We start from the raw sequence: 23,496 nt of genomic DNA, 5'->3' as shown, positions 1-23,496 counted from the left end.
TACTCTGCTGGAAATACAATCTGCCACCCAAAACTTTCTCCTCTACGAGCAAAAACTCCACTTTTGCCTTCATCCCCCTGCGTCTCTGTATCTGCTACCATAGCAACACAGCAGTCAGATCCAAAAAAAAACAAACAAAAAAAAAAACAGTGAAATAATGAATTCAACCAAACGACTACATAAATTATTTGTGAGGAATGGATTTAAAAATCAATGCATGAGTAATGCTCTCCTTTTTCATTTTAACTAGATATTTTACTGGATGTCTGTGTGTGTTTAGGTACTTTGGTGGCCCCTCTGTCCAATAAATAAACCTTATATATGTCAAAAGATAAATTTACCCACATTTTAAAGGCCTTGCAGTTTTCATACTAGCCTGTCCTCATACACTGTGCACACTATTACTTTAAAGAAGCATAAAAACCTGAGTCATGTATTCCTTTAATTAAAATTCTGCATTAATTAAAGTATTAACCTTAAAAACTTGCGCCAAAGGATACAACACTTGTATGTGAGGGAGTTCTTTAAAGAGGCAGCCTGAACGAGAAAGAAATGCACACATAAATTTAAAAAAAAAAGGCAAGTTTAGAGAAGATTAAATGCTTTTACATCCACTTTCATTCCTTGGGTTAATAATATACTGCATATGTGTGGAATAGAACGACTGTGTGGTAGAGCTGTGGAATTCAGTTAGATCCACAGAACAGACTGGGGGTTCTAAAGTCTGACTGCGACACTAAAGTCACTGCACAATTTTAAAGGTAAATCAAAGAGATGTATGTGACTGCATTGGTGCCGTTTTGCCTTCATTTTACAACAAACTAGTGGTGAATAAACAAGCACACACTTCTTGTGGATGCTGAAATATAGCTGCCTCTTTGGCTTTTATGTAGTCTAAATTCTTGTTATCAAATCTCCCATGGCAACCGGTCAAAGGATGGCCACTGACATTGGCTGATGCCTCACAGTGTCGACTGCTACTTATAATGACATTAATGGCAATAAAAGGTTGTTCTGAATTATAATAGCTGACACATAGAGCACAACAAACTGTTTTCTGATCCAACTAATAAATCAGTGAATAGTGATAATGCTTGGAAGCTGCATTCGTACAAATCGACAAATTACAACCATTTTACCCACCTTTCAAGCCTACAGATTATATGTACTTCAAAAGATTTTTTGGCAGCGTTTAGGGTTTAATTACTTGAAGCTGTAGGATGCCAGTGTTTTTTATCTTCTGCCTCACAGATCTGGCTTCCAACACAGAAGTCCCAGATGTTTGGAATATCCCACAAGCTTGTAAACACAATGAGTAAATGATCGGACCATTTTAATTGCCATTGTGTCACCAGGAAATAATTTAGGCTCAATTTACTTCGAACTGCAAATGCATTCTAGACTCAGAACATTAGTCAGTGTCCTCTTTATTCCAATGCTATGTTTAAATAACAACTATTATTATGGGAAATAAATAACAACCTGCGTGTCGTGTGATGCTGAATAACAAATAACAAACATGGCAGCTGTCTTTATTCATGCTTGTTTTTCTGTTTTGGGTTGCTTTGCAAACAGCATCATCCTGTCAATGGTCCTGTCAGATCATTGAATACCAACATCACTTCTTAAGAGGCAGTGAAATTGATTATTCTGTTGTTTAGGGTATCACTTGTTGCTCTTTTCATGCTTCCCCACAACTCCTACCTCTATTTATCTTCGTTTTCCACGGTTCTGTTAAATCTTTTCTCTTCTCTCATATTTGCTCTTGTTATTTTTCTTCCTCTTGTCTTTACTCTCTCACCTTTTTCCTCTTCTTGTCAGCTTCTCTTTGTCTCAGTCTCATTATGTGAAACACTGACACTAGTTGAAGCATCCAGCTGTGGATTTCTCACTTAAAATCATCAAAATCATTCACATCAAATCAAGTGTTAATGGCGTTCTAAGTTCGTGTGGTTGTGTGTTGAATGGGTATTTGGCTCTTTGATGTCTATGTATGAATGCTGCAAAGAAGAGTGTTTTAGAGACTACTTCAATTTGTGAAAACTCATCACTCATTAAAAATACGGTTGGGACACATGCAGTTAACTCTGCAAGTGTTTTATGTCAACTATACCCACATACTGGTGAGATGAAAATTACTTAGCATCGCATAGTCTCATTAAAGAAATTATTTTGTGTTCTTGAGGTTGTGATAAAAAAAAGAACTTGATTAAAGCCTGTAATAACTTTGTAGGTGAGAAATCAAATATGAATGAGCCAAATGTTACACTGTAAGACCGGATAGTTGACTTTACTTAAAAAATGTCAGGTAACTCGTTGCCTTTAAAAATTTAAGTCATGAATAATGAAAACTTGAGTGTATTAAACTTAAATGCTTGATTTGAATGGAATTGCTATTTTAAGTACAGCACATTAAATGCCAAGTAATTTAACTTAAAATTTGTTTCAATGTCAGTTGTTTTGTATAATCATTAGACTTAATATCATCAGTTCACTGGACTCATTTTCGAGTTGGTTAAAATTAATATCTGTTACAATATATTTGGCTTTGTATAACTATTCAACTTAATTTATTGTAGCATGGATGAAAGTTGGGCAGGTAATTGGCTCAATGTAATTTGCCAGTAGAGAAAGTGCTTTTATTTTGTCAAAGTATTAAGATTTCCAATGTACAAAGAAAATTTTGGATGAACAGTAAAGCCATAGTTCTTCCTCTGGCTCTGACTCATGGTGCAGCTCTACAAAAACACAAAAACAAACACAAAAAGACCAATAAACATTGGCATACACACATTCAGTCCAAATTAACACTAACACCACAACCCCGCTGAACCCCTGCACAGAAAAAGAACACATTTTCAAGAACATGCCCAATACCCACAATGCAATGCAGAGATAAAAAGGTGTGGTCATGACTAAAACTTAGTGATTTAAATCCATTCAACTTAAACTGTTTCATACTTTCAACTATGTCTACAAATTAGTAGAATATACTTAACATTTTATAGTAAAGGAATAAAACTGAAATCATTTAAGTAAATTGTAATTAAAGCATTTTAGTCAATACAAATTTCGGGCTTACAGTGTAGAATCTATCACTTGAATCAGAAAATCAGTATGAAGTGATTTGTGCTGCGTGCATAGTACCTGAAGCATCAACAAAAAGACAGAAAAGGATGTATAAAGAGGCAGGCAATACTTCACTGCAAACAAACACTCGCCATGCAGCACCTGAAAAGATGCCCACATAATGAAAACACAAAAGCAGCAAACAGGGAAACAGGGGGATACAAAGGATGTATGAAGAAAAATAAGTGAAGATGTAAGGCCATGCCTAAGCCTGCATAAATTCCCATTTCTCTTTTGAATAATAACAGTTTCATTCCTGGGTGAAAAATGGGAAAGGCTTGGGTAAGTGGTGAAACTTTTAAATCCGTGGTTCCGTGCTAGCGGAGTGGGAATAAATTACTCTGTCAGAGTCAAACTACAGACACACAGCTACGTTTGTTAAAGTGGAAAGTGCTGGAAATGCCTCCAACCCTGAGCCATTACACATCATTTGTCAGGCCCACAGCCATCGTGTAATTGGGTCTGCACTACCTCTGTCACATCAACAGCCATTTAGATGTAAATATGAGGGCAGCCCATGTAAGAAAAGCACATGACCTTTGATAGGTAAGACTATACTGAGAGTTCCTAGAGTTAAAACAGTCACAATATCTACCACATAAGGAACATAAGCTAAACTCTGGACAGTGTAGTAAAGTTTCCAGACGGGCAAAAAAATCCACATGCCCCAAAGGGAAACTTCAAATGGATTGCCTGAAAACTTTATTTTCCTTTGTTCCTCTACATCATAAATTATCTATAATAATATAGATCTGTTTGGTGATAAAATAGACATCAACTGAGAAAATTCGAAACTGATCAAATCACAAACTATGAAAAACTTAAAGCTGTTACGTCTATGATTTTGTGTGTGTGTCCTTTTCATTTTCCTTTAAAGTCTAAGAACAAAGAGTGACAGATGACACATGCTCTGATAGTGGAGAAGGACTTGAGATTGTGTGTGTCTTACAGTAAAAAGACCTGAGTCTCACGGGAATTTAATTATGACTAAAGGTAGCTCTGGATAAATGGGCTAAAGTGTCCACATCAGGAAACCATAGCAGAGATGACAAGAGGACGACAGAACAATTGGATACACAGGAAGAAAATAAGTATAAGAACGAGAAAAGGAGCCCATCAGAAAAACTCAGAATGGTTTGGGAGAAATTAGCAGACACAGAGACAGATGGAGAGCCTCGATTACTCTTCCAGCATCCTGGTGTGGCAGCAGTCCGACATGGATCGTTGTTGAAGCAACAATGCAATTGCAGTGCAGACAGAGTTGTAATTCTGCCCCATTCCCTCACGGCTAATCAGCCTGTGCCAGCTCACCATCCATCAGCCTGTTGGGCTACCCCTGTGGTTACATGTGGAAGTGTGAGGATTTGTAACCGAGGAGAGGGAAGAGAAGACAGAGGACGATATCAGTAGATGTAGGGTCACATTAGTGATGTGTGGATCGATACTGAAATATCAATATCTCCGATACCAGATCTTTACACTCTAGAATCGATTCACTAATCAAAATATCGATAGTTTTGATACTTTGGTCATTTGAGGTAATGTATATCAGGAACACAGTGGCAAGTAGCTAAACTATTGGGATCCAAACAATACGTGATTGGTCGGAACTACTTCTTCTTCCACCTAGGTAAGTGTGTACTGTGTCACGTTTCTCACTCAGCCTGTACTGAGCAAAAACAGAACAGACTAAAGGGGAAAACAGTAAATATGTTATCGTTCCTTAACAAAAACTTGTGAAGGAATGAAAGTGTCGATGTGGGATGCTTTGTTGAAGTGTTACATGTTCAGTATTTTCATGCTAACACATTCATGTAATGTGAAATAATATGAAATTTTTCATTTTTATAATACTTCTTAATAATTAAACAATAATTACTCTCATGTTGTGTATTATTTATGATGTTATGATTTGAAATATGCAATTTTTTTGTTTAGATTTTCCAGACATTAAGTGTCTTTGTACAAAGTATCAGTGTCGGATCGGTATCGCCAATACCAGCCTGAATTTTACTCAGAATCAGATCAGAAAGGAAATGCACTGATTTGTTGTGTTAATTTGCTGTTTGATGTGTTGATTTATTAGCAGTGAGGAGGGGAGTAATGAAAGACATCTATGTGGACTCCATTGGCAGGTTCTGCCAGGTATGAGACAGCCACACTCATTAGTCTGTCTATGTGGATAAGTCTTAGTGTATTATCCAGGTCCAGCTAAGGAGACAAATCAGCGACAGTTTCACCACAAAGCCTCAGATTATTATACTTTTATCGCTATTATCATTAAGCGTTTTCCAAAACTCCATTCATTAGAAATCGTTTCTATCTTTCCTGTCATTCCTGTGATTTGTTTAATCTTATCATTTGAGACCACCGTCATGGTACCCATGCTTATCGCCCAGTTTTTCTGCTACTATTTGAAAATTACTCCTGATTTTATGATGATTTTTTGCCTTATTTGTCCATGAAAGACTGATTTGTTAAAACACAAAAGACTATTTTGGTTGTAGCAGTTAGATGTGGGGTTGAATTCATGTTCTGTTTGGTATATCCACAAGTGCTGCTTCCATTTCTCTTTTTTTTTCTTGTGCACTTAAATTCAGCAATTTGTTCTCTTTTTGACAGACTGATTATCTTGCAGCACTTCTTCCTATCATTATCAAACTAGTTTGGGTGTCTGCCAGAAATACCAAGTACAATAAATGTATAAAACTTTACACACTGTACAAAAAAAGATTTTTTACCAAAAGAAGCTTTTATAGTTAGTCATTTTGTGAATGTGTTTCAGGTTTTTTAGGTGCTATTATTCCATGGCGGACTCTTAATTGGTTTTTTATCTCATTTCAAAATTAAGAAACATAGCAAATTTCAACAGCATCCATCTTAGCAGTATGCTTGGAAGTGATCCACCTGTCAACAAAACATCCTTTTCTCTGTTTGGAATATTTCCAGAGTACAATATTACATTTGGTTTCACGGCTAGTGTTCATCTACTTCCATCTGTTTGTGGAGTAAAAAAAAGAGAGTCTTATTTTCTCTGTATTTTTGCATCAACATACAATAGTTAGATGTGATCACGAGAGGCTGATAACATCAAAGTTAAAATTTCTTTTGATCGCTGACTGTAAATCTCATTTCCTCCAAATGATGCTTTAAGCTTAAAGTCACTAAGCTACACTAAGCCTTCTCCCAAAATCATCCAAGCGGCACACTGTTTTTTTTTCTGCCTTTACATGAACAAAAGTGACATTCACCAAAATGATGTGAAACTGAACAAAGATTTTAATTAGAATCACCACCATTTATGAGGAATTTGTCCTGATTGGAGACAGTTGAGAGAATTCCTCCTGTTATCTTTTACCCATATCCCTGAAATGACTCATGACTCATGGATCTGTGTGTTCACTTAAGGCGAAGACACACCAACCCGATTTTCGGTGGTGATGTTGTTGGGCAGTCTGGGGAGGTCGGTGACATAAGTCTGTTTGGTGTGTTCTGTGCGATCGGCCGTCGTTAATGCCGTCGCCAGTCTTTTCAGCCAATTCAACATGTGTAATCGGCCACTTCCAGTCGTTCAGTCGGACCAATCTAATTGGTGGATGGATAGCCCTTGACTAGTGAATCAGTGAAGAAGTTTCCATGTGAATAAAGCTATGCCAAGGCACTTCACACTGTTATTGTCTTTTATAATAGGCCATTCACTGCTCGTATCGTATCTGAATGAGTGCCAGTCAGTGTTGACTATGGACTTCATTCATTCCATGAAGTCAACACTGTTAGCATTGTTAGCATAGTGCGATTTCTCCTTAGTTTTCGCCTGTGACATTTTTCTTCTTCCATAAGAAAAAGCCTGAGATCTGACAACACCAGTATCTTCTTATTACTAACCATCCGTTCAATGAGTACAACAACAACAACAACAACAACCCTTCTGGACTACTCAGCACTGTCTGCTGACAACAATGACTGACGACAGCAAACTCTGTGTTTTGGTCTAGAGAAATGTTCAATCATTTCCGGTTTTAAGTCTTGCGCAAACCCAGAACGTACGCTCAAGTCAGTAGTTGATTTGGTGTGTTCTTCACACTTTTTTGACCGTGTTGGGGGATCAGTCGGGCTACCTTTTCTGATGACGACAGTCGGGTTGGTGTGTCTTCACCCTTACACAGATCAGTTGAGTCCTACCACAATTAAATCCCAAACGGTGTCACCCACAAACCTCCTGCAACTTTTACAACCTAATAACAGCACATAGTGCTGTAGAGGCCTACAAACGTCACATAAATTACAATAAGGAGTTGATTTGTAGGGAGGAAAGGGACTGATTGAGCCAAATCTATCTGTGAGCCCAACAGTCTGAGCTAGAGAGGGATGGTCGAGTGAATCAATATTTGGATGTCTCACCTGAGATTCAGAAAGAGGAACCACTCACCAAGAAGTACTTAGACAGAGACGCGATCTCAGACAGCGGGACAAACAGAGATTTGGTTACTCAGAGGATCCACTGCAATGTGAGTCCTCTGATTCAGATTGACTTCAAATGACTCAAGTGACAACCCAGATCCTGTCAGTGAGTGATTCAGAGCGATCCGAATCCTTAAAATGATCCGTATTTCCCATCACTAGTCCTGATTTTTGCTTAAGATCATATAGTTTTGCTATATTGCCAGTCCCAATTTGAGAGTTCTCTTGCATTTTACACATTTTACTGTTGGAAAGTACAAAAACAAACAGTGTTATGGTTGGTTTAGATAGGTGCTTTGGGTTATAACTCCCGAAGCACCTTGGAGGTTTTCAGTGTAAAACAAGAAACATTTTTTGCAGCATGCTAGCTAACACTGGTTCTTATCATTTATTTTAAGCGTGACCCCAGAGCCCTTCTGCAGACAGAGATGAAAAGGTAAAAAAAAAAAAAAAATAAGGAAAGAAGACGAAGAAAAAAAAAAATCTTAAGTTACTGGAGCAGAACGGTGAAGAGGCTTGAAAGTGCTTTTAAGTTTCCAAGGCAGATTGAAACTCCCTGGGAACACAAAATGCATACACATCAAAATAGCACAATGACGCCTAACACACAAACACATACTGGTATAAACACTCTAAGGCCGACTTACAGAATATAGACACAAACAAAGAAACAAACAAAGCACAGTAAAATACAATACAATCACAGAGGAAAAACACTCACACACCTAACCAACTTACACGAATACACACTTCCAGAATATTCAGGCACAATCCTACAAACTCAAACCTATGTGTACCAAGTGGGGCAGTAATATTGCTGAAATTACTATTGAGGCTTAGCAGTAACCAGAGTTTTTTTCTTTCTCTTTCTTTCCTCGATCTCTTGATGGACCAGAGGAGGCTGAATCAGGATGGAAAATCGAGGGGACACACACATATCCAGTTTCTCTCCTGTATCTGTGCATCTATCTGGCCATCACCCTCCTCTGCTCAGTCACTATGCCCTCCTCTTTCAAGAAAATCACTGGACCTGAAATGGACAATATACATCTAATTGATGTACCAAGTAGCGTACAATGCAGGTGTTAAAGCACATTTCACCATCGCCAAGAGCATCTAAAAGCACATATGGTTCCTTAAAGCTTTGGTGCATGACAGTTTTTTGGTGTCATTGGGCGAAGACATATAATTACCTTTCATCATATTGTGCATCAAGTGAGAAATTAGACTTCTGCATCTCCGCTGTACTTTGTTTACAGGCTGATGAAAATTTTACACAGGGCACAAGATGTCAGCTGTAATTACTGACCGATGTTAAAGGAGCTATATGTGGTATTTCTACTTTCCAGTAATGAAAAAAAACAAAAACTAAAAGTATGATTAGAGCATTTAGAATGAAGAGCTCTGAAGTTATGCCAAAGCATTGAATGGCAGAGAAATGAACTGAATCTGTTTATATCAATGGTTCAGATTCATAGATACTGATTTATGTGACCACTAGGCCACAGGGCCTTTGACCAAAGAGTCAAAAGTTAGAAGTACTGTTGTTTTCACCAATGCATACAGCTCCACATGAAAAGAATGCAGCTTGATGATGAAATCACAGTGTTTCTTCTGCATGGAGGGTAGATTATGAAACTTTTGAAGGTATAAAGTTACAAAGTGGCTATTGTCACAGCACTGTTAGTCTAACTTTCTCATGTGTCTATTACCCCAGAGTCAATCAGCACCCTTGTTACATCATGTGTAGCGGTGACCTGTCACTCTGCTGCCACCGTACAATAAGCATCACAAAAAGTGGCGTTTTCCCTATGGCAACGCAAGGGGGGGTTGTAAGATTTTTCTGCTCTGGGAAGCATTCTCCAACAATACAGTTTCAGGGCACCAACAACACCTGTGCCATGTGGACAAAAGAATGAAACGATGTTAAACTTTTCCAGACTGACATCATTTCATTGTCGTGTGCACCACAGTATTGTGGCAACAAGAGAACAATGAGTTCATGCAACAGTATCCATGATTGGCTCTGTGGCAAGATGACAGTTGATTGGCTCCGTGGCCATAAAACTGATACTTCATGCCACAGTACTGTGGCAGTAGCCACTGCCATAAAGTTATGTGAGGCTAAGTTTGCTGTTTGTTTGAACGATTCCAAACAGATCTTTAGTGCAGCTCTTGACAATGCAATCTGTACAGGAAATGGAGACGATTTGTAGTTTTACTGTCACTGTTTACTGTCTAAAAACAGAGCTAAGCTAACAGTGTTACAATGTAAACTATCATCCGATGCAGCAGATGAAGATCATAAAACGCTGTTATTTTTACCTAAATAACCAGCTATGAGTTTTAGTTTGAAGACCAAAACTTAATGAAAGCATAACATAGATGTGTGTAAACATTGAGCTTCATGCTTTATTCAGAGTGACATAGTCCGTGGATACACAGTGTTGACTTGTTGGTGGTTTTGGCAGTCCTAAATCTGTTTTGGTATGTGAATTCTCCCTGCTGTTGAGATTTTGGAATAGCTATACTACCTATAACCATTTATTTTATTTTTTTTTTTTTTTTAATAAAGATTTTTGTCATTTGTTCTGCTCTAATCTAGAGAAGAAACACAGCAGCTCCCATAACTATGATATTTTGGCTTCAGTTTTTCATAGAAACATCATTGAGACATCTATATTTATATTTAGTTTTCCGATTCAAGCAGAAAGGAATGAGCTGCAGAAGGCATGTGTCCATTTTCAGATTATGGAATTTTTCTCCTAATTTCGGGCTAAATCTGCTAAATCAAGATGTCTTTATATGTCAGTTAACAGCGTCTTTAACATAACCTTCTGCATGCTACCAAGCTGTGCAGGAGGAAAATCTAACAATTCCTTCCATTTCTAATCTCTAGCAATCGCTGGGATACAGCTGAGAATACTGAGGTGGCTTTTGCAAGTTGAAAGGGATCAGAGACGACCCTGAGTTTTCCGGGATTCAGTGCATAATTTCTCTGGGACTTTATATCTTGGTGCCTGGGGAAAATTGCTAAAAATGGCCGTTTCAGCTGGATGGAAGAAAATTCACAGAGCTACTCAGGTAATAATTACCCTCTCTATGTGGCAATACTAATGCTATCCACAGAGGGCTGTTAACTCCTAATAGATATTGTCAATTCCACCCAGGTGAGAGATGGCCAACATAAGGCTACATCAGCTGTATTATAATAGAATCTAGAGACTCAAGATGTTAATGGACTCTTCAAGATAATTTATATTTATTTCTTAAGTTCTTAAGCGTCACTAAAGAGGAAAACAAATACTATTGTTTTATACAATTGCAGGAAACAGTGGCTTATAAGGAGAGTCAACATACTCCAAAGAGGAGTAATGTACACAGAGATACATTTATGTACAGGTTTCTAAAATACCAGAGGGTGATTTTACAAGGACAGGTAGACATCAACTAAAAGCATAAACAATTGTAAAGGCATCTAAGAGTTTGGGGGCTTTTATGAAGACAACAAAGACAGCTTCACCTTGAGATGAAAACCAAGGCTGGTGTAATTAGTTACAAATGGATGGGTTGATGTTTGTGCTCCCTGAGTGTGTCTGTGTGCCTGGTGATGAATAGTATCAGTCTTAAGTTGTGAGGGGAGTGTAATCAAGGACAAGAGACAGAGAGCTAAATCGACCCGAGGGACAACGTTGTCAGTTGAGTGTGAGTTAAAGACTGTGTGCTTGCGCGCTCCTTGAACATTTGTCAGTGTTTTCGTAACGCCGTTTGCTTGTGGCGTCGTGTGCTGAAGAAGTGTGACTTCAGTTATTGTGATATCAAAGAATATATACATGAAAAATGCATCAATCCTTTTGTGTTCTTTTGAAGAAAATCTGCAATCATACATAAATCAATATAGAATTAAATTATTAACGATGTTCAGATTATTTATTCATGGTGAACACAGTAAAGAAGTATAATCAAATCTTATAAAATTATTATATTGTAAAAGGTCATGTTAAATTACATACTAAGTTAATTAATTAAAGTTTCCTGATATACATATGCAAGCTCAGTAATTTTCCAACACGGTCTAAAAATACTTCATGCATGCACAGTAGACATATAAAAAGTGTGCGTCACAGTGTGATTCAATTAAAATGTGAATCCTCGTCGCTGAATAAAACAACATAAGCCAGTAGCAAGACTTGGATAATGACAAGGACCGCCTGCATTGTGGAGGGCAAGAGTGGACTGAAAGCGAACTAAAGAGGCAAAGCTAAGCAAAAAGGCGAAAGATTAGTTTAGAGCCAGGGAACTAATTAAATGAATCTGGAGATAAACGTTTAATTATTTCCTCTCAGCCCTTTCTCCTGCTCATTTTCTTCCCTTCTTCATTACTGCCTTTCAGAGCTTCTGCAGAGCTCCAAGTGTCAGGAGGAGGTGACGGCTCTGAGCCAGTGAATTCAGTCCACACACACACACACACACACATACACACACACATACACCTTTCTCCCTTTCTTACTCCTTACTTACAGGTTCACATACACACTCACCTACAGCCGCTCTCACCGAGTCAAGACTCTCACACTAAAGTACACACCGTCACGAAGAACCACACACACACACAAACACCCCCTCTCACTCTATCTGAATGTAGATGTGGTAGTTTTAATCCCAGATGGATCCATAGGGAGGTGTGGAAGGGTACTGGAAGGAGAAAGGGCCGTGACTTGATTTGAAAGATGTCTTCTGTTTCGGTAAGTACAGAGGCGCCTCTTGTTTTATAGTACGAGGATCCATATGCTGCAGCTCAATAAGGGAGACTGCAGCCTACGGGTAGAGCAAAGATTCACTACCATATGTTGTCATTTCTACAGCAGGAGTCAACACTGGGTTGGCATAGAGTACGAAGACCACCTCTCAGCTGCACGACATGTGTCAGAGAACGTCTGCTAACTGAGCATTGAAAGGAAACATCCCCAGAAAAACACCTTACTCCTCAGGGAAGAAATTGAGTGTAAAAAAGCTACATATTCCCCACTGCTACTGTTATATGGTGCACATTTTACCACTGTGATCAAGCCATTACCTCCCCAGATGCCCTTTGCAGCTAACCCTGATAAATCTCCTCCATAACAACCTTTGCATTATTTGTTCATTAACCTTTGATCATTGAACTACTTCAGTTTATTGTGTACAAAAGCAAAACCATAGCATTTTACACCCAGTTTGTGAACAGCTAGTAATGATGAGTAAACATGTTTAGTCCGTGCTCACTCAGCTGTATCTGTTACTAGTTCTGCATGACTGCAAAGCTTTTCCTGGAGGTGACAACATACAGACTCCCTACACTGGGAAACCTGCCGTGATACACTTCAGGATGTAGGCATGGCTAGGTAATTTAAACCTCTACTGCTGAATAAATGTAAGATAATGAAGGAAGAATTTGCTTTTTAAGCTTTCAGTTGACAGTACTGTCATTAGACTGGCAATGACTAGCAGATTTTCATAATTCCATTATGCCACAGTGATTAGCACTCTAAGTCTAATGCAAACATTCAGATTAAAGATATATATTTAAGCATGATCTGGAGATCAGAATCCAGAAGTACCTAGGGTTTGCATCTATTCACTTGTAATACAAAGTTATTTCCAGTTTTCCCCCAAGGCAGTTTGTTTTTTTGTTTTTTTTTCGAAACAAAAAGATTTTGCTGACTGCTCTATGGACTGTGTGGCTGAAAAATTAGTTGTGCAGAGTTTCCCTCCTGGGAGTGGAACAAAACAACAGCTGTAGAGAAGCAAACCTAAAGTAGGACATACTCAGTTTCATAGACTGTATTGAATGAGTAAATATTTAACTTAGCCCATGTGTTGCAAAAAGAAAAGTCACAAGATGAGCACAGAGAGGCATGACTGAGCAGAAATAAATAGGTTCTATGAGTACAGCTAGGAAAACACAGGCACCTAGTCTGTGTGATGGGAACACATTTGTGAACACACACTCACACACAACGAGGGATCATCTATAAATGATGACAAACCAATTAATATGGATCTTTGGTATCAGTATGCAGGACGTCTTGTAAGCTGCAATCATTACAGTGCAATCACCAAGACATTCCCCGTGGCCCTGTGTGCATTTAACTGTGACTAAGACTGTCCACTTATTTCTCTATATATTTGTGTGGGAGCGCATGCGCATTTAACGTGTGTGTTTGCAGTAGCAAGAGGTGTAGTGCATCTATATTAGGACCCATATTAATATTCTGCCGCTGTTTCTGCTACCTTGTCCCATTCTTCTGTCTCTCCCAGACAATTTCTCACACTCAAAAGCTTGAATCTTAACTATAGTATAAACATACACGCACATAAATACTGTTCGACTGCCCTGCACTTTGGTCACTTTTTGCTCTCTTTCAGTTGTGAGCTTTGTCTTTCTTCTTTGCGCTCTGGCATCGCCCTCATCATCTTAGCTCTGTTCACATCTGCAGAGCCACAGAGTAAACAACTGACTGACTGCTGTCACAGCATGTAGCCCTCCTATGCACTCATGGAGGCCAACAGAGTGCATCGACTTCTGCTGACTCCCAGGACTCAACTGCACACATGGCTGAGGACTGCTTTACCCTTTACAATAGAACACACACTCACACACACACACACACACACACACACACACACACACACACACACACTCATGGCTTCAACACCCCGGTAAACATCTATGTGCTGACTGCTACAGCACACGGCCCTGGGCAAGCCAGCTCCAAACACGCACAGAGACAGAGATGGACAGATAGACGGTCACAACGGCATACACTGAGCTGTCATCTCTAAATCAGCACACAAACAATGCAGCAAAAAGGGGAGGGAGCTGAAGGCGAGAGTAAAGGAGAGCAATAAAAATAGAACAATCTCTACTGATCCACTCTCAAATGGATTCTTTACATGTCTTTAGCCGTATCTGCCTGAAAATATTTGTCAGCATCCAATGTGATGTGGTTTCAATAAACATTTGAGACATAAACCAGGAAACCAACAACATTTTGAAGTGCCAACATCACTTGGAGGAATTTATAAACTGATCTGAGGCTGAAAGTTGATGATCTCAGGACTATAGGGACTGTGCCTTTAAGCCTTACATTGAAATAGACAAGTAATCCGTCTCTGTCTCTCCCTGTGTCTGTGTTTCTGTCACTCTCATTTACGCCCATGTAATTTACACTTTCTTTGCTCTTTCACCACTCCATTAGCTAGCCGACGTCATTCTTATGTAATTCAGCTGCTTGCCTGAGTACTGTAAAGAAAATATTCATCTGTTAAGTGTTATGCATGTGTTATTACTTAAAACAGGGTTTCTGCAGATCATTAAAAAAGCATTAAAAGCCATTTGTTAGGGACCAAGCAGTAAGACGATCAGGAGACAGGACTAAAGTTTCTCGCGTGGGTTTTTATTTACCCAAAATTATTCAAAAAATGATTACAATCGATAGTTTTAACAAGTAAGTATATAAAAGAGGTCAACATAACAGAACTGTGCTCAAAAATAATAGCAACTAAGGCTGAGAACACGAACTGATGCATCAAACAAACTGACAAAAACTGACCTAACAAAATGAGACAAAGGGGGAACATATATAGTGTCTGGGCCAAACCATTAAACAAACAAGGGGAAAACAAAATGGACACTAACTGTAACTAAATACAACTGAAGCTCTGAAAACATTAAATCCCCTCATGACAACACAGCCCATGGTTCCTTCTGACGAGGCGGCTGCGGTATATAACTCTGCTCCACCCTTAGCCACGCCTTTTCCCCACATCAGGATGGTGCCAGGACACTCCACTCAAACAAAAGAACCAAGGATTAATATAACAAAAAAAAAAAATTAATTGTCACCCTACACTGTTAATATATGTGCATCTATATTACAATGTAAGATTAAAATAAAGAAATACAAAATGAACTAAACTGTGTATGTTAAATGACTGACTGCAACTGAAGACCATGTGCTGTTAACCAGACTTATAAAAATAATATGATATGAAACTAATAAGGTGATGGTGTGTTTGTAAAGATGTTACCCTGTGTGGCTGTGTCCATCACACCATTAAACAGATTTTGTGAAAATTAAGGCCTTAAATGGCGTTAAAAAGCATTAAATTCCATGTCCAGAGGCACTAAAAAATTAAATACTGTACACTTCATGGAAAAAATGCATTGTTATACCCGATTTATTTTGATTATATAAACATTTAATAATTTTGATCGGAAATATAGTTTGATGATTGACAGGCCGAACCCTTTAATTAACTATTGTTTATGGCCGAAGCATGAAGTCACAACACCGGATACTTGGAATGCAACGTGCTTTGAGTGTGCTCATGCTGTGGTGAAAGAGCGGAGGGAATATTAGCAAATGTCAGAAAAATGGGAAAATGCAAGTTTCAGCAGAAGTGATTAGAGGAGGAACGATTCAGAACCTGGTTAAAGCCTGTCGATGGTAAACCATCATATATATAAAACTATACAGGGCGTCCCAAAAAAATGCATACACACTTTAAAAAATTGTAAAGTAGGTGTTTCTTAAAATTCTTTTAATTTTCAAAATGTAATTGAATTTACAAACATCATTTTATTGATCTGTCACCGCCTGTTCTCAAACTGACGTCCGTTCTGGTCCAGGCATTGCTGAAAATGCCAAGCAATGGAATCGCACATGTCATCAAACAATTCCCTTGGTATTTGCGTGCATTCATGTTCAATGGCTGCGTTCAATTGCTGCTCTCAATTCAGCGACTGTTGCAGGTCTCATAGCGTAGACTTTGTCTTTTAGGTATCCTCATAAAAAAGTCTAGTGGTGTGAGGTCTGGTGAACTTGCCAAACAGGTGGATTGGACGGAGGGGTTTCGTTGAATACCCTCTGCGTCAGGGGTGTCAAACTCATTTTAGTTCAGGGGCCACATTCAGCTAAATTTGATCTGAAATGGGGTGAATCAGTAGAATAATAACATAATATATAAATAATGTCAACTCCAAACTTTTCTCTGTTTTAGAGCAAAAAAAGTAAATTTACATTATGAAAAGGTTTACATCTACAAACTATCCTTTCAAAAGATGTGAATAACATGAACAAACTGAAAAAAATAAGCATAATTTTAACAATATTATGTCTCAGTTTATCATTTCTACATGTACATTACAACTTACAGATCACAGTGGATCTACAAATACACAAAACATTTAGTAACAGTCAGAATCTTGTTAAAATTGTACTTACTTCTCTTAAGACATTTCAGGTTGTTTATATTTGTTCAGGTTATTCACATTTTTTGCTAAATTATACTTTGTTTTAGTGTAAATACATGAAAATATTTACATTTACAAAGAGAAAAAATTGGAGCTGTCTTTATATGTTATTATGATCGCATGTTACTGGTCCCGCCCACTTGAGATAGAATTAGTCTGGATGTGGAACCTGAACTAAAAGGATTGTTAATATGTTCAGTGTAATTTTTGCATTTGACATATTCATCCCAAGGGCCAGACTGGACCCTTTGGTGGGCCAGATTTGGCCCCCGGGCCGCATGTTTGACACCAGTGCTCTGCGTTCACCAGTCCTCACACCACTAGACTTCCAGTGTCTGGACCAGAACGGACGTCAGTTTGAGAACAGGTGGTGACAAATTAATAAAAAGATGTTTGTAAATTCTATTACATTTTAAAAATTAAATGAATTTTAATAAACACCTATTTTACAATTATTTAACGTGTGTACTGTATACATTTTTTAGGACACCCCGTATATAAAACTGTATCTGCATTTGGACATGGGTGTGAAATTTGTTTAAAGGGGCATTAAAAAAAAAGGCATTAAGGCAAGAAAAAGCATTAAATTAGATTTGCTGGTCCCTGCAGAAACCCTGTAAAACATAGTTACATTCAAAAATGTTGAGACGCAAACACTTTAGTCCAAAATCCGTGGCAGCAAAAAAATCCTGACTATGTGTACACTAAAGCGGTCGCACCAAAGTCATAAACTATTTACATTTCATCAGAATAAATTGAGAAGATAGCTGCAGTTGTCCATCAAACGCCTGCTGTGATAACTCTCCGTAAAACCCCCTGTCTCTGCACACTTGCCACAGTGAGCATTCTGCAGCCTGCAATTTACTCAAAGAGTGAATTTCACAGGAGTTCACGAGGAGATTTAAACAACAGGTTCTGCACTCGTCTTGCAATAGTTCTCCTCAAATTACAGGTTCAAACCACTGATCATGCCTCAGAGCACACACAATATCTATCATATTATAGTTATTATATTCTAAAGACAAAAACAATGGCACAAACCATTCTGCAATCCACTTGTGCCATCTACATCAAACGCAGAGATATGTTCTGTGATTCAATGACAAACCACAGGTCTTTGTAAACTGGATTAAGAGGCGGCCACATTCTGTGCCACCTCCAGCTCTCTATAACATCTCTTTTATATATACATCTCTTTTATTTTATTAGCAGAGATTTACTGATGTGGTGGAACTGTGGTTACATTAACAGTCAAACACATTACTTCTCTTTTTTTCCCATGATTATTACATGTCTTGTTCCATCTCCTAAACCATGCTCATTGTAAAAAGTTTAACACAGAAAGACCCAGCGCTTTTGTGGCAATTCCCAAATGAATTTCCTCTGTATTTAACCTTTCTTATGTGATTTATCACCATTTATTGAATGAATGAATGAATGAATGAATGAATTTATTTTTGGTTTTACATCAATCATTGTACTCAGTATATCAGTTGTAATAAACATAAAAAACAAACAAGGAATAGGCTAGAAGCAAAAGCTTATTTTTTTCAACTATTACACTGCTTACATCAACTTAAATGTGTACAGCATCGAGCGTTTACACCATAATAATAACAAATAAAGAAATAAAAAAAGTCAACAACAAAAACACATCTACTCTCTCAATTCGATATTTCTGAATAATTTAAACTTAAAGTACTCTTTATTTTTATTTTTTTATTTTTTTTAAATTTCGCCAAAGGAGTGGATAACTTAAATGCATCATAAGGTCCATTCCATAATTTCACACCCACAATCCCAGCTCATCTAGACTTCACATCTTTGTAATATTATCCTCTTTATTTCATGTTTTTCCAGTGAAAATCGGGTGTTTTCCTATATTTAATTCACTGATCATATAGATGTTCATAAAAGCTCAGAGTAAAGTTGAGGGATATTATATTAGAAACAGAGAAAATGAAAGAAAAAGACATTTTCAGAAAAGATATAAAAAACTGTACATAAACCAAGTGTCTCCATTCACTAATTTGTCAAACTCCTTGGGTTTTACTGGTGAATCAATGGGTCAAATGGATCATATCTGATGACCATGAAAAGATGACAAACTATATTTTACACCAATTATTTACATGGATTGATCGGATTAGTGGATCAACAGATATCAGTAGAAAGTTTTGGTTGACAATGGATGTTTGGGTCTTTATGGGTTAAACTAGCAAAATAAATAGTACACATGATTACAGTGTAACCACCACCACCTCATTATGAGCCAGGAAAAACACTTAAAGCACATAAAGGCAGATAAAATGCTTCAACCATATTTACCAGGAGAACCAGAGCTTCAGTGGCACAAAGAAAATTGTACATGCATCACTTTGACTTTATACTGTATATTGATACGCACTGGTGTCACCACAACATATTAAGTAATTAAAGTAGGTTGGAATCTATCAGATTTTTTGGAAGTTTTTGTATGTTAGTGTTGTAAAAGTCTGTCTTATGTACTAAGCAAAACTAGTGAACAAACCATCACTAGAGTATAACACTGTGTAGTAAGGTGGAACACATGACTCCAAGCACAGCCTTTTACAGTAGTGACACAATAATGCCTTTGTGTCAGATCTCCACAAAAAGAAGACAAATGACGCTCTTACCAGTTTCTCTCGAGATCTGGATAAAGGCCTCGACTCCACTCTCCCCGTAGTTGCCCTCCGAGGCCAGTGTGGACACGTAGTTCCACTCCATTGCTGTGACGATATCCATCATGGCCTGGGCCTGGTAGGAGTCTGGTGGTACGACGCGGGAGAAGAAGTCGTAGCGGGTGTTGTCACTCAGTTCAGGGGCCGTGGAGGCGTAGCTTATCTGGGGGATCTGGTAAAACAAAGAGAAGACAATGAGCTGAAGTGCATCCAAATCTGAAGCAACACAGACCATGAGACAATCTGAAAACTTAGTTTACCTCGACCATGCAAGGATACCCAATTATGTCACTGTTCTGCATACTGAAATTTGTTCGGTATGAATTAAAGGTTCAGAGGCGGTAGCTGTTGTACATGTGACGTTGTAGAAGAGCAAAAGAGAGGCACTGATAAACTCAAACAAGTGTAAGGATTTTCATGGAAAACAACAACCTCTACTGAAATAATGGTATCCCATGACATGTTTTTATGTCTTGGGCCCACTGTTGGTATTCTTGTTCTGAGACTCCATTCAGGTAACATTGTATCCCCTGAAATACCTCTGTTGGACTTCATTCATTAAATGATATGAAAATGAAAATAAAAACCTGATTGCAAAAAAAAACAAAAAAAAAAACGAAATCAATGTATAAGTTGTTATCATTGGACGTATGTCATGCGTCGACGGTTATGTTGAGTTTTGGTTTAGGGGTTTTTTGTTCTCTTCCTGTTTTATTTTGGTGATGGTGATCGCTTCCCTGTTTTCGTCTGCACACTGTTAGTCTTGTCTTTGTCTTGCCCTATCCCTTCATTGCCTGCACCTTGGTGCTCCTCATGTAATTGCCCACACCTGTTTGTGATCCCTACCTTCTCTATATATTCTTCCCCTCTCCCTTTGTCTGTTGTCAGTGCGTCGTTATCTGTGGTCTTGTGAAGAGCGTTCTGTTAAGTATCTAGTCTTAAGAATCTTGAACTCCATGTTTTCTACTTATGGCTTTTTGTTTGTTTAAAGTACGTTGTACTTCTCCTTTTGTTATTAGAAATTTTTAGAGCACGTTGTGCTTTCTCTTTTTGTTAATCTTTTTGTACTTTGAGAACTTTTGTTAAAATAAATCTTTTTTTTGACCACTGACAATTGCGTCTCGTGCATTTGGGTCCACACCAAGAGTCGAGTCTTAACAGTACGCACTGACCAACAATGGACCCAGCCGAGACTGAAGCCGTTTTGGCCGCAGTAGGAGCACAAGGACGACGGCTCTGTGAATCGGAAGCACACCTTGCTGCTCTGAGCCAAGCTGTGCAGCAGCTCAGAGAGCAGCAGCGAGGAGACCAGCAGGAAATGTCAAGACAGATTCTGGAAATGAATCACACCATGCATAGAATGTTAACTCACCTGGAACATGGGAACGCGGTTCCTACCCAGCCCGTCAGGATGGTTCCTGTCGTCTCTTCAATGCCTCCGCCAGCCGAACCCACCGTCAGCGTTTCTCCCCGGCCCTCGCCACAGCTCGCCCCTCCCGACAAATTCTCAGGACAATCAGGTGACTGCAGAACATTTATTTTTCAATGTGACCTACACTTTAAACTGTTTCCCGTAATCTATGAATCTGAGTATACCAAGCTGGCGTTCATCATATCCCACCTCACCGGACGGGCAGCGGAGTGGGCTACCAGCGAGTGGGACCGGGGAGCCGTCTCCTGCCAGTCTGCTGAGGCATTCTTCGCTGCTCTCCGGCGGGTATTCGACCACGTTGCTCCAACTCGTGAAGCGGTCCGGAGGCTCGAGAACCTACGGCAGGGGAACCTCAGTGTGGGAGAATATTCCATCCGTTTCCGCTCAGCAGCAGACAACACTGATTGGAACGATGCGGCTTTGAAGGACGCATTCCGCCGGGGCCTGTCGGGAGTCCTAAAGGATCAACTTGCGCCGCTGGAGGAGCCTCCAGACCTGGATACCTTGATCACCATGGCAACCCGCCTGGACATCCGAAATCGGGAGAGAGACCAGGAGCGACGCTTCGAGGACAGCAGGCGCTCGTTCCAATCAGCTCCTCCACACTCAACCACATCTGCGTCAAGACCCTACGTTCCTTCGGTGCCCCCTGCTGGAGAGGAGGAACCCATGCAGTTGGGTCGCACACACATCTCCCCAGCAGAACGGCAGCGCCGTCGACAGGAGGGGAGGTGTTTTTACTGTGGACAGCAGGGACATCTGAGGGCAGCCTGTCGGGTAAGAAAACCTCGCTCCTCACCAGAGATCCACGAAACCACCAGCAAAAACACCCTTCCTAGCTCACCCAGACACACTCTGACTCCAGTAACTTTTACAGTACATAATCGCAGGATAGAGTTGGGGGCCTTCATAGACTCAGGGGCTGATGAGAACCTTATGGATGAAGGTCTAGTTAAAAGTTTGAGCGTAAAGATGTGTGAGCTTCCCTCTAAGGTCACAGCTCAGGGAATTACTGGGGTGGAGCTATTTCAGGTCTCCCATCACACAGAACCTCTGCAGATGGACATTGATGACCACAGTGAACTGGTGGAGTTTAAAATTGTAAAATCTCTTGCTCACCCCATTGTACTTGGTTTTCCCTGGCTAAAAAAACACTATCCTTCCATAGACTGGATCTCAGGCAGGATTGAGGCATGGGGAAAGGACTGTAATGTGAGATGTATCAAGGGTACTCATAATGTAGCCACAGCATCCTTTTCCAAGCTCATGCAGGAACAGGGGAAAACAGAATTTTCAGACTTATCCAATGTACCTGCCCAATATCACCACCTGAGGGAGGTGTTTAGTAAATCTCGGGCATCCTCTCTTCCTCCCCACCGGGACTATGATTGTCCCATTGACCTGCTGCCTGGAGCTCCCATTCCTAAGGGACGCATGTACTCTTTGTCGCAGACTGAAACCAAAGCTATGGAGGAATATATAGACCAGTCTCTTAGGTCTGGGATAATTCGTCCATCCTCCTCGCCAGCGGGAGCGGGTTTCTTCTTCGTAGCTAAGAAGGACGGTTCTCTCCGTCCATGCATAGACTACAGCCCATTAAATGAAATCACGGTTAAGAATCGCCATCCCTTACCTTTAATGGCGTCAGCTTTCGACCAACTACAGGGAGCCCAGTACTTTACTAAGTTAGACCTGAGAAATGCTTATCATTTGGTCCGCATACGCGAGGGAGATGAGTGGAAAACCGGCTTTAACACTCCTTCGGGACACTTTGAGTATCTGGTAATGCCGTTCGGGTTAGCGAATGCTCCCGCTGTGTTTCAAAGCATGGTTAATGACGTGTTACGGGACTTTTTGAACCGCTTTGTGTATGTATATCTTGATGACATCTTGATTTTTTCTAAGGACTTAGACTCCCACAAGCAGCATGTTGCCCAGGTGTTAGAACGGTTGCTTGAGAACCAACTGTATGTAAAAGCAGAAAAGTGCGAGTTTCATGCCACTTCTGTAACTTTTCTAGGTTTTGTCATCTCCCCAGGAAAGGTGGAAATGGATCCCGCCAAGGTGAAGGCAGTGAGAAATTGGCCGGTCCCAGATTCCCGTAAGAAAGTGCAACAGTTCTTAGGGTTTGCTAATTTTTACCGAAAATTCATTAGAAACTTTAGTTCTATAGCAGCTCCCCTACATGCCTTAACTTCAGTAAATTCCTCTTTTGTCTGGACTCAACAAGCCAATAAGTCATTTGAGCGCCTTAAACTAGCCTTCACCTCGGCCCCCATACTCGCCATTCCTAATCCTGATTTGCAGTTTGTGGTAGAGGTTGACTCCTCAAATGAGGGAATTGGAGGGGTTTTATCACAACGTTCCCCCCATGATAATAAGCTTCATCCATGTGCATTCCTTTCACGAAAGCTAACATCAGCTGAGAAAAACTATGATATAGGGAACAAGGAGCTGTTAGCTGTTAAAGTGGC

The 23,496-nt window shown here is 39.5% G+C and overlaps 1 protein-coding gene across 2 annotated transcripts in view; it reads right to left on the bottom strand.

The window, feature by feature from the left end:
* grm8a (glutamate receptor, metabotropic 8a) overlaps positions 1-23,496 on the bottom strand; it is a 382,630-nt gene that overhangs the window by 207,096 nt on the left and 152,038 nt on the right. For both annotated transcript variants that reach the window (XM_030150035.1, XM_030150036.1), the window contains one exon: positions 19,546-19,762. In XM_030150035.1, the coding sequence (XP_030005895.1) occupies positions 19,546-19,762 (217 nt within the window). The remainder of the gene's footprint in view (positions 1-19,545; positions 19,763-23,496) is intronic.

The sequence above is a fragment of the Sphaeramia orbicularis genome, chromosome 12 (assembly GCF_902148855.1).
Source record: "Sphaeramia orbicularis chromosome 12, fSphaOr1.1, whole genome shotgun sequence".
In the NCBI taxonomy this organism is placed as follows: Eukaryota; Metazoa; Chordata; class Actinopteri; order Kurtiformes; family Apogonidae; genus Sphaeramia; species Sphaeramia orbicularis.
The sequence above is the reverse complement of the archived record's forward strand: the minus strand, read 5'-3'. Positions and strand labels throughout refer to the sequence as shown.